The sequence below is a fragment of the Pituophis catenifer genome, unplaced genomic scaffold (genome assembly GCF_029215685.1).
Source record: "Pituophis catenifer annectens isolate HBS135680 unplaced genomic scaffold, rPitCat1.0.hap2 SCAF_1, whole genome shotgun sequence".
Taxonomy (NCBI): domain Eukaryota; kingdom Metazoa; phylum Chordata; class Lepidosauria; order Squamata; family Colubridae; genus Pituophis; species Pituophis catenifer.
Window position 1 is genome coordinate 351,410,254 of NW_027256881.1, and position 12,791 is coordinate 351,423,044.

Here is a 12,791-nt window from a genome sequence, read left to right on the forward strand (position 1 = left end):
CTAATACAAGGATTGGCCTCATTTATATTTGTCTTTGTGACATGTTTAGAATGTGTTTTTTTTAAAAAAAAATGTTGACAAGAAGTAGAAACTTGTCTATTAATGTAATTCTTTTCAAGTGCTGCTACTGGGTACAATTTAGCTATGATCAGGAACTATAATCCAGTCTGTGTATATCACGTTTTCAAAGTGTCCTCGGTTGTCCAATGCTCTGATTTGATGGAAGTCTTGTTTGTAAAGATGTGTTAATTTTTATGGAAGAAATTTTCTCATTTTATTCCTTTTAATTTAGTTCATCTTTAAACTTAGTATTTTAAATGGATGGGTTCAATATTAGTGCTGCTATGTAAACATGGTTTTTTTCTTTAGATATTTGAGGCTTTATAGAATTCCCTACACCATTCAATTCTTTTTGAAGTGATAAAGTTTAAATCCTGTTCACATCCAGGTCTGCTGTACTTCCTCATCAATGTCAGGCAGAATTTGCCTTAGATCAGGGGTGTCAAACTCATGTCGTCATTTCAGTATCACCTGACATATCGCGACTTTTCCCCCTTAGCTAAACCGAGCATGGGGGGGAGCCAATGTGCGATGCATCTGGCCCGCAGGCCAGGAGTTTGACAGCCCTGCCTTAGATGGATGAGCAAAGTATGTCATAACTGTATGCAGTACGTTAATCATCTCTTGTGACATTTCAGTTTTTTTACTTTCTTGATAACCATGATGTGAGATCTGTGTACAAAGAGATTCTACACAGGAATAATTCAACTCATGCCTAGGATTACAATCAAGTGTTCTTAATGAATATATGTTCCCAATAAGGTCATCCAGGGCATGAGCGTCATCCCAGCTTCCTAACTAAAGTCAGGAGCCATTTGCCAATCACCCAGGCCTGTTTCATGTAGTTATTTAAGGTGATAATCAGCACCTTGAATGGAGCCTTGGAGGCACCTGGGAGCCAGGATAGCTCATAGAACAAAAGTATATCCTGGGTGAACCTAGAAATGTCTGATATTGTGAGCCGCACTTCATTTCGGACCAGCTACAGTTTTCAAGGGGTTTTCAAGGGTAACTCCAAGGGGAGAACATTGCAGTTGTCCAGATGGGAAGTGAACAAGGTATGACTGAGTTGGAGCAGGACGACCAACTCTGGTTAGTGCATAATTGGTATGTTGATTATAACATCTCCATTTCCATCAGATGGCATTTGAGGAACAGAAACATAGGAGAAATGTGTGGAAATTGGCCCAAATTGGCAAACTTGAAATCTCTGGTGTTAAAAAAAAAAAAAAAAAAAAAAAAACTTTATCAAAATTCCTACGGGAATGTAACTAATATGTTTTTTATTAAGAGAATACTTTTTTCTTTTGATAAAGGTAGTAACAGTAGAAGGGTAGACAAATAATGAGAGATTTGTTAATTACAAATATATATGCTTACATCATCTATTTCTTATGCATATATGATTTTCTCCTTTCTAAAATGGAAAAGTCTGAGTGCATCCTTTGGTCTTGAAGAGTTTCTGCTATTAATTTCCAGACAGGATATATCCAGGTTGCACCCTTAACAATAAACACTACTGTGAGACGTGATTATTGGTGTTTGGTGCTGCATTGCATCCGACAGTGGTTTTGGGAGGGAGGGGGTCTGAAGGATTAAGCAGTTGTAATAGCCACACAAACATTACAAATAGTCCTTGTTGAGCAATGTTGATGGAAAAGTAACTTTGCAGCCTATCCACATTAACAACATTTGCAGGTTTGTAAAACATACAAAAACTCAAGTCATAATTGATGCAACAGTTTCATTTATCAAACACTCCTGGAATGATTTTTGGAAGCAGCCGCCAGCAACCCCATTCAATTGGGATCAGCTGGAAAATGGTGGCCACTTCTGTAATTCTGCAATGCAGCCATGTGACCAAGTGGCCCATTCTGCTGCCCTCATGCAGTCTATGCAGCATTGCAGAAAGTGCTCGTGCTGGGTGGAGTTTCAGCTGGGTGTCAACATCAGTGATTTTTGGCCTATGGCAGTGGTTCTCAGCATGTGGTCCGCTGACCCTGGGGTGCCATAACATCATAAAAAGGGGTCTATGAAGGCTTGAAGAAATGTTATGATTTAAATCTTTTTTTTTATTTATTTATTGAAAAGTTTTACAAAAAGTTTACATATTCCCCCCCCCCCTTCCCTACCTCAACCTCCCCCCTCCCCCCTCCCCTTCCCAGAACAAATTACAGGATATAAACTTCAACAATCATAATCAATCCTAATCTAAACAATTATGACATTTCACATCTCTTGTTTCTTCAATTCCCTAATTACCCGCCTAGCTTTATTACTTAAAAACACACTAAATATCTATATAATCATTCATAACCTATCTGCAATTTCTTATTCCGATATTTGTTTTGAATATAATCTATCCACCTTCTCCAATCTCTTAAATATCTTTCATTTGAATGATTCTTCAGGTACGCCGAGATTTTTGCCATTTCCGCTAGATTTATAACTTTCATTGTCCACTCTTGGATTGTAGGTAAATCTTGCTTCTTCCAATATTGTGCCACCAACAGTCTTGCTGCAGTTATTAAATTCAAAATCAATTTAGTCTCTATAACTGTACAGTCCGTAACTATACCCAAAAGAAACAGCTGTGGTGTAAATTTCAACCTCTTTTTAAGAATATTTTGTAAAATCCACCAGATTTTAATCCAAAACGCTTTAACCTTTTTACATGTCCACCAAATGTGAAAATAAGTAGCATCCTCACAATTACATCTCCAACATTTCTGTCATTGCACCATGTGGCCTTGTGACAAAGAGATTCGTTCTGCTTCCCTCTGGCTGTTTGTGCAGCATTGCAGAAAACTCTGGAGCTCCAGCGAAGGTGAAGTTTCAGGTGGGGGTCAACAGCGGTGATTTCATTCATTTATTTTATTTTCCGAGTGCAGAATATCTTACAATAAAAGGAGAAAATGTGCTATTTAAAATTGGCCTATTGATCTAAATAAACCAAAAACCAAAAACTATACAATCAATATAAAAATTAAACGCAGAAGGAATTTAAAATCCTTATGTGACATTATACAGGCCATCCTCATTCAAAGTTACAGAGGCCCTGAAAAAAGTGACTTATGACTGTTTTTCACACTTATGACCTTTGCAACATTCCCATGGGCATCTGGTCAAAATTTGGGCCCTTGGCAACTGGCTCATATTTATGACGGTTGCAGTGTCCCAGGGTCTTCTTTTCTGACTTTCCAACAAGCCAGGTCAATGGGGAAGCCAGATTCGTTTAACAACCATGTCATTAACAGGGGGGCATGGATCTAGTTCACAGGTGGTCACAACTACATCCCATGGACTCTGTCGACATCCTTGGGATCAGCCAGATCAAACTGTTCCTAAATTACTGCAAAAGTCCTTTCCCCAGCCTTCTCCATAGGATCCACACCATGCTTGGCTTCCAACTGGGAAGAGATCCAAGCAATTTTATCAACCAGAATTCCTCTGTGAGTGTGAGAAAAAAAAAATCCCTCACAGTTGCTGTGCCTATTAATGGCCTTTGGCTTAGATAATTGAATAGGCCAATCAGAGTGAAGTTCCTGGTTTTGAATCTCCCGGGCTTTTTCTAAGCCTTCCCTAACTGTCACTAACTGTCACTAACTGTCAGCATATAAGGAGCTGCTTGCCAGCAGGCTAACCCAGTTCGGGATCAGAGGCAGAGCTGAAGTCCCTAAAGCCTCTCCCTTCTGAGGAAGAAAGGCCCAAACTCCAATCGTACAGGGCGACTGTAGAAAGAGCTGACAAGATACTTAAGGAAGAGACTGACAACGGATATTCTGTTGAATAGGCTTTGTTTATTTTTGTAAATAAAACAGTTTAGTTTAAAAATCTTCGTGAGGCTCATTTATTTAATAGATTGTAAACATATAAAGTTATGTTCCACCATCTTTATAACATCCTGTGAGCCCTGAAGGAAAACCTACACATGACCCTTACCCAGAAGGTTCCAGGTCATCTTTAAAAAGGCCACGGGTGTCACTCAGTGTTATAAGAAGTGCAAAAAGAATGCAGAAATATTGACATTTTGAGGCTTGTAGTGCCATGAGGTGGGCCTTAATAGAAGCTCTAGCTCAGATATGTCAAACACAAGGCCCCTCCCACCCCAGTCCGCACACAGGAGGGGACGAGTGCACAGGGTCCAACAGTGTCTGGCAGTAGTCACAGCCCATGCTGGGCAGGTGGGTCCAAGCACTGGGACTGCCAGGTTGGCCCTCCAAGCAGAAGGTGGAGGCAGAGCCATGGGGTGGGGGGCATGTGATCAGGCCTGCTGAATGCACCAGGTGGCTGCCCACTCACTCACCCACTCTGTCCCACGGCCATCCCAGCTGGAACAGGGCAGGCAGCTGTGTGGCCCCCTTGCAGACCAAACCTCAGGCCTTCCCCCAAGCATCTGCTTCCACCTGCTGTTGCTTCCACCATGAGGCTCAGCCTTTGCTTTCCAAACTTCTTCCTCCAGCTTCACCAGACATGTGGGATGAGCCTCCTACCCACTTCCCCACCTCCAATGGCCCCAGTATATGTTAAGGGCAGGGAGACCCATCCCCAAGAGGTAGCCGGGACTCCCATCCCTACTCTGCCTTGCCTGAGCCCAGCCCCAGAGCTGACCTACATGCCCTACACCAGCGTAAATCGAGACCCCACGTCCAGGCCACCCCCGTTTCACCCCCTGCCTCGCCTTCAAGCAGTGGCATCAGCAGTAGCAGAGCCCTCCAGCAGGAGCCCCACTGTCCCTCAGCCCCTCCCCCAAGTCCAGGAAGCCCAGACTGGACAAGGAGAGAGAGCACAACAGCAGCAGCCTGGAGCAGGAGGCAAGTGAGCCCAGGCAGCCCCTCAGGGAAGTGGGGCAGGGCTGTGGAGTCCTGGTGCCCTGGGAGCTCAAAAGCCATCTGTAACCCCCGCGTGGCCCGAGATGGTCAGTGAGTCTCCTCCGGTGGATCAGCCTGGTCCCACCCCCCAACATGAGGGACATCAAGCTCGCAATGCCCACACTGGCCACACCCACCCAGACACCCACAAACACATGGCTATGCCACACCCAGCTCCCCTAAGGGGAACAACAATCCTGATCTGGCCCTCAGTGAAATGGAGTTTGACACCCTGCTCTAGCTCATGTTCAGTCAGCTTCATCCCTCATGTTGGGAGCAATGGATCTAGAGAGGTTGCATGTGAGTGATCCCATCCAAGGCCTCAGTAGCTTTCCTATTCTAGGTAGTGGCCAAGGCCTCAGAAGGACCATGCAGCAAAGCCTCGGGTATAATCCCCAGTTACATTTGGAACCTCATCAGTCACTAAGAATGGACTGGTCAAAAAGTTCCGGCCTCCCTGAAGAGAGGGGCAGCATAAAAGAATCTCAGAGTCACCAGGCCATGATCTGGCCAGGACAAAGGGGACCAGGATATCTCCTCCTCAGATCACATTGGAAATGGTCTGTTTTGAGTTGAGCTGAGAATGATGGTGGCCATGTTGAAATTGCTCTAAGGTCTTCTCCAGGAGTGGCAAATGGACATCTCTCAAGACCATAAGTCTGGGGAACCCCACAGTCAACTGTGAAATGCCCTCCAGAGGCTCAGACATGAAGGTTGCTGTGCAGCAGAAAGGCTGGTACACTAGTAATGATCCCAACTGTTCCTGTGAATGAATCTTCAAGAAAAGAGTTTCAGATCTGGCAATTTGGGGAGCAGCACCCCAAAAGACCAAAAGAGACACCCAGATGACAGTTGCTACCCTTAGGCTACAGCAACAGAAATTTACAAATCTTGCCAAAAATTGTAGTTAATATCCTGAGATACTTCCTCAAATTCCATTTATGTCTATTCCCAAGTAGCACTCCTATTATCTGACCCAACTAGGGCAAAAGCCAAAATCCATCTTGTGTGCAGGGGTCACTTTCACATAGGTCAAATACAAAAGCTTCACCATGACTCCATCTGCTCTGTGAATTACAAGAAGAGACAGAAACATGTCTTCCATTCTGCTGTATGAAGAGAAGCCGTTGCTAAGGGGATAGGACACTGGCCTTTGCTTGCAATTATCAAAAGAACAGTCATTCTCCATGTATCCCCTGTGGATTTCTAGACACAAAGATCTTCCAGGATAAAAGTTGCTTTAAAAAATACCTCCGAGTTCACAAGAGGTAGAACGTGTCACCTGAGCCTGATTTGCAAAGATCTAACATCCAGGAGCCACAGGTGGTGTCTGATCTGCTAAAGTGTCAGTGAGATTTCAGGAGCAAACGTTGAATCAGTTTCTGCATAAACCTTGATTTCTGCTCTAGGAGGGAAGGTGATAATTATGACCGGGCAGGAGTCATGCTTCTGATGATGCTGATGCTCTTCTGGCTCCAGGCTCCGACTATAGCGAAGAGACTTCAAACTATATGTGAGCTCAGAGATTATATCGATTTAAAGGAGAGCTACTATAGGCCTGGTGATCTCATTATTGGTGGGAATTTGCCCTTGGGAATGATTTATAAGTCTCCTGTCCAAGAGTTTAATAAAGTGAATCGTCATCTACAGAATGTGTAAGTCTCAACTAGAGGGGAAACTTGCAGATAATTATTTTCTTTGCTTTAAATTCGGGGACTATTTTTAGAAATACTTCTTCTAGTATTTGTACTGTCCTGGTGTAGTTAACATCTTCCGCTTTTCTCAATAAAATACCAAGTTCTTCAAACAAGCTGGAATTCTCAATCTCTTCATCAGGAAGATGATAAAACAGCAAAAATGAAAAGGGAAGCTGTGCTGGTCTAGTGAATAAATCGAATTATAATATTAATCTGTAAAGTAACTTGTGGTCGAAAACTCAAAAAGAAGCTCAATCCTCTTCCAGTGTTCAGCAGTTACAAAAATGCCTCTCAGTGTTGGAATCAGCATTGCTGATGAATATGGGCCTTCAGTAAATCTATGAGGAGACCCCACTGTAGTCCTGTGCTCAGCAATCTTTACCACACCTGTAGAAGCTGCTCCAGGAGAGACGTTAAATACTTACGGCGAAAGGGAAGCTGTTGGAAAGGATTTCAGCCACTGGAGCAAAGTCAATATGGCAGGGATGATAGAGAGAATAAAACAGTCCATAATATCTATGGAAAGGCTTGTCTCCTTTCTCACAAAGTCATCCAAGTTTAGCCAAGGGTAATCCTTTGAAAAAAAAACCCAAACCCAATGAAATTTGGGAGTTTCTGCCCTTAAAAGTCCCCCCAAAATGTGAAGCGAATTCTACAGCAATGCAGAAGCTTTCCTGTAATGTTCTCCAATGTTTTTCTCACTACAGATTCATACCCGGTAACTACCAGCAGTTCCTTGCATTGATGTTTGCTGTCTCTGAGATCAATAAAGATTTTCTTCTCCTCCCCAACATCACCTTTGGCTTCCACATCTACCGCCATTCCCAGAGGAAGGAGATTATTTCCTTAAACAGCCTCTCCATGCTCTCCTCACGAGGCCAAGTGGTTCCAGGGTACAAATGTGACCTGCAGGACACTCTGCTGTCCATCATTGGTGGTCTCAATGCCAGGTCCTCAAGGCAGATGGCCTCCATCTTCAGCATCTTTAAGGTTCCACAGGTAAGTGAGCTCCATTGGATACACTATGGAATAGACAAAGATTAAAATACACACAGAGAAGCCAAAGAGGAAACTAAAAGTAGGGAGGGCATATAATGAGTTTGTGACTCTTAGATTATCCTTTATTAACGAGTAGCCATCATTTTAGTGTCATCTATTCTCTGTATCAGGTTGTTGGTTTCTTCTCTTGTCTTCTGATGTACCACAACTAATAAAAATGGCTAAGAAGGGAAGAAGATGAAGTCTGCTTGTCAAAGTGAGTCAGCCTGTCTATGAGGGCCATCACCTAGACAATGGTAACTACTAAAGTCTACATAAAACTTTTACTTTGTCTTTGAAAGATGAATCTCATTTTTTTCCAGCTCGGTGTTGGCTTTGAGTTCTCTCAGGAAGAGAGAAGAGTTTATCCTTCCTTCTTCCAGATTAATCCCAAGGAATCTACTCAGTATGTGGGTTTAGTGCAGCTGCTCCTGTACTTCCAGTGGAACTGGGTTGGTCTTCTGGCCCCTCAAGATGACAATGGAGAACGTTTCGTTGCAACTCTGACGCCAATGCTCCAGGAGAAGGAGATCTGCCTGGCCTTCATTCTAATGCTTAAATTGGATAATGTTAAACTCACTCGGAAAAACTTTGTTCTCTATTTCCGCACCTGGTCTAAAGCAGAAGTGTTTATTCTGTATGCCGATTTAGCTGTTACTCTCACTGTAATAGGGGTGATACAGGTATTTGAAGATACTTTGAAAGTATCATTTAGGAAAGTTTGTATCTTCACTTCCCATTGGAAACTTGGAGTGGAAGAATCTGAACACACATTACAATTTATAAAGCGTTTGCATGGGGTCTTGCATTTTAGGGACCACTCCAGGGACGTCTCAGAATTCAGCCACTTCCTCCTGTCTTTAGACCTCTTGAACCCCCAAGGAGATGTCTTTCTCCCTCCATGGTGGGAAAGAGTCTTTGGCTGCAAGATCCATAAATCAGGAGAGATCCCTCCAAAGGGGGAAAAACAATGTACAGGAAAGGAGAATCTGCAGAATCTGCCCAATTACACTTTTGAAAAAAGAATGACAGGAGAAAGTTACAATATCTACAATGCTGTTTATGCTCTGGCACACGCTTTGCATGCAATGCATGGATCCAGAGTTGGACTGACCATGATGAGGCTTAGAAAGAGGATCTCAGATGTCCAATCATGGCAGGTAATTTCTCTGGTTTTTTACTTAGTCCACATAGATTGGAAACTCCCCATATGATTTTTTTCAGTTCCTGATTAAGTGTCTGCATGCTCCCATACGAATTCATCTGACACCCTGCCCTTTTTTTTTAGTTTACCATTTGTTGTGCTACTCAGCTTGCTGTGTGAAAACTGCTTCTGATTAACAATGGATGGAAACTAACCAAGGAGAGAAGCAACATAGAACTAGGAAGGAACTTCTTAAGGAACGGTTTACTTTAGAAGTCGTGGGAACCCCATTGCTGGAGCCATTTAAGAAGAGACAGGATGGCCACATGTCTGAAGCTGTAGAGGGTCTGTTGCTTGAGCAGAGGGTTGGATTAGACAACCTCCAATGTCCCTTCCAATACTGTCATTCTGTTTCTATGACAACCACAGCACAGAGCAAGATTCAAAGTGGTCCTAATGGGTTCCTGGTCTGAAATTCATCAGAATTTTCTGTATCAAAGGGTAAAATGTTGGACCTCTCTGAATAGTGAAGTGTCCAACCAGGTCAGATGCTTCCTTCCACATGACCCAGTAGATCAAACCTGGTTCCTGCCTTCTGCTGCCTTTGAGAATGAGCTAGAGAAAATCAGTGGAATTTTCCATGGTTCTGATAGAAATGATTTATTCATTTCAAACGTTCATTTATCAGTTAAGAAGGCCTCGGGCCAAAGGAACTATTGGAAATTGCATATAGCCAAGTCTCACAAGAGGAAAAGCCTAAGATTAAAGTTAGATTGTGGAACTAAAATACTTCGGTTTTGGTGAAATACTAGTTGGAAACTGTGCCCAGTGACAAAGGGAAAACTTAGTTTCAGAGTTCAACACACCAGATTCCTCAGATCACTACCGAGAGATGGAACTAACTTCTCAAATATAAACCCATCTTCTCAAAATGTCAATCATCTTGTGATAGAAACGACAATGTCTCATTTGTAGCTCTAGCCCACATACTCTTATTTCTGAAGGTCTCTTTTATTTCAGATTCTTCCCTATTTGAGGAATGTGCAGTTCAACAACAGTGCTGGAGATGAAGTCTCCTTCTCAGAAGATGGACTGGGATCTGCTCGTTATGATCTTCTCAATTGGCTTTTCCTCCCCAATCAATCTTTTGTTCCCATGAAGGTTGGGCAAGTAAATCCTGAGGCTCCCCCAGGCCAGGATTTCACCATTAACTTTGATGGAATCGTCTGGGCCACAAAGGTGAGCTGCAAGGAAATGTTGCAAGCTTAGGGAAAGATTCCTGAGATGCAGGACATCTTTCCATTGCCGCTCAGTTGTATCTTCATGGTTCTTCCTTTAAAAATTCAGGAAGAATTTTTAGGAATTCTTAGGAATCCTGAGGATTCTTCCTCAGGAAGAATCCAGAGGAAGGATTGTGGTTCAGTCACAATCCTTCCTCTGCAGGATGAAACCCCAGTTCTAATCTCCCTCATCCATGGGGTCGTCAGGAAAGCCAGTGGGCTGAATCCTTCAGGAGCTGTTCCATATTTCTTATAGACAGTGGCAGTGTATCTCTTTAGAAGCCGCCCTGAGTCTCCGGAGAAGGGCGGCATATAAATTGAACCAATGAATGAATGAATGAATGAATGAATGAATGAATGAATGAATAAGAGAATCTGAACATAGCAGTACGAATGAGGAAAAGAACTAATGCAGCAGATTCGTTGCTTAAGTAATTTCAAATACTGATCTTTTAGACGATCCCCATTGCCAGGTGTGGCATGAAGAGGTGCCATGTGGGAGAGCGGAGAAGAGTTCCAGAGGGCGAGCAGGTTTGCTGCTACCAATGTGACCCTTGTCCAGAAGGGACCATTTCTAATCAGACAGGTAGACCATACTTCAAATTTAGATCTTTAGGTATCAAGGTAGACATCCATTAAATCAATATATTTTTGTTATTCTGATCATTTTTTATAAAATTGATATGCATTCATACTTGTCAATAGAACATTTTAGTTTATAGATCTAAACTGCCACAGAGGCCACCTTTCCTCACCCTCAGCAAGGATAGTTTGAGGGCAAAATTTATGAGTCCCCAATATCCATTTTTGCTTCTACTGTCACATCCAATTGGGAAACAAACTTCCAATCTTTTCCTGAGTAAGTGGGATATGAGAGATAAGCTTTGGTTTGATTATTTAGTTCCTGCTTCTTCCGGCATCTCTATCAACCTCTGAGGAAATGGACCTGCCAGAGAAAGAGGAGATCCATCTATTTATGTCTCTTTGACAGAGCAGGAGGGAGGAATGAACAGATTTGACCTACCACAGAGAGAGATTAAGACTGTAAGGTTAAGGGATGATGTACACACAAACAAAACACCAGAATTCACTGATAACAGATCCATCTGTCTTCTTCTGTGGGTTTCATTATAAAATGGTAGGAAAAAAAACTGAAAGTCATGGAAGTGCACAGTCAATGGATAACTGGAACTGAATAAATCCTTGTCTCTGGCTCATCTACCCCCAAGATCATCATACATGAAGGATGATTTGCTCTTTTTGATATACCATAAATTGCACTGTGGGTTCTTTCATTCTATCCTTTGTGGTAGGTCAACAGCAGAAGGCAACACTCATATCATTTATATGGGAGGGATAATATGCATGGTGGTTGCTCATGTAATCCTTAGATAAAAACCTCTGATTGCAGATGCAGCTCACTGTGAACCCTGCCCAGAAGACCAATTTCCCAACAAAGACAAGGACCAATGCATTGCCAAGAAGATCCACTTCCTTGCCTATCAAGACACCCTGGGATACATTTTGGTTTTTCTTGCTCTTTTTCTCTCTGGGATCACTTCTGCAGTCCTGGTGATTTTCTATAAACATCATGACACACCAATCGTCAAGGCCAACAACCGAGATCTCAGCTACATCCTACTGGTCTCCCTCGTACTCTGCTTCCTCTGCTCCTTCCTTTTCATTGGTCAACCAGGGAAGATCACCTGTCTCTTCCGACAATCTGTCTTTGCCATTCTCTTTTCCCTTGCGGTTTCATCTGTGTTGGCAAAAACTGTCATGGTGGTTCTGGCCTTCATGGCCACCAAGCCAGGGAACAGGTCAAGGAAACTCTTAGGAAAACCACTGACTAACTCCATTGTCTTAGCTTGTCCCCTGGTCCAAGCAGTCCTTTGTGCCACCTGGCTTGGAACCTCTCCTCCATTTATCAACTTGGACTTCCACTCCTTGTTTGGAGAGACCATCTTAGAATGTAAGGAAGGTTCAGCTTTAATGTTTTACATGGTCCTCACCTATCTAGCTTTTTTGGCCCTTGTCAGTTTCACAGTGGCATTTTTAGCTAGGAAATTGCCTGATAGTTTTAATGAAGCCAAGTTCATTACTTTTAGCATGCTGGTCTTTTGCAGTGTCTGGGTCTCCTTCCTCCCCACCTACCTAAGCACCAAAGGAAAATCCATGGTGGCTGTGGAGATCTTCTCCATTTTGGCCTCTGGGGCTGCTCTCTTGGCCTGTATTTTTTTCCCCAAATGCTACATTATTCTGCTGAGGCCTGATCTGAATTGTAGAGAAAATATAGTAAGAAACAAGAATGTCTAACTAATGCTGGGATCTGCTTTTTATATTTATATTTCTCTTTGTGGCATGTTTAGAATATGATGATTTCTAAAAAAAAATAATGTCTTCAAAGAGGAATTTCTCCATTAAAAAATTCCTTATCAAATGCCACAATTGGTTAGAATTTACCTGTGGTCAACAGCAATCACCCAGCCTTTTGTTTATCATACCTTCAAAATATCCTCGCGTTGTCCAGTGCCTAATGTTGATGGAAAACTAGTTATTAAAGATGTATTCATTATTTCAAGGAGGACATTTTCTCATTCCATTCTTTTTAATTTAATTATTTTTTAAAATAGTGTTTTAAAGAGTTGGAATCAGTGCTTTTAGGCCTATATGGTTGTTTCCTTAGACGTCTGAGTCTATA

General features: G+C 42.5%; 1 protein-coding gene across 1 annotated transcript; it reads left to right on the forward strand.

Annotated features, from left to right (window-relative positions):
• Positions 1-4,483: 4,483 nt before the first annotated feature.
• LOC139313023 (vomeronasal type-2 receptor 26-like) lies at positions 4,484-12,364 on the forward strand (the record flags this gene model as incomplete). The annotated part of the gene is made up of 5 exons (XM_070938339.1): positions 4,484-4,878; positions 7,336-7,627; positions 8,110-8,349; positions 10,547-10,676; positions 11,502-12,364. Coding segments are annotated over exons 1-5 (1,920 nt in total), but the record flags the coding sequence as incomplete, so codon positions are not given.
• Between the last annotated feature and the right edge of the window lie 427 nt (positions 12,365-12,791).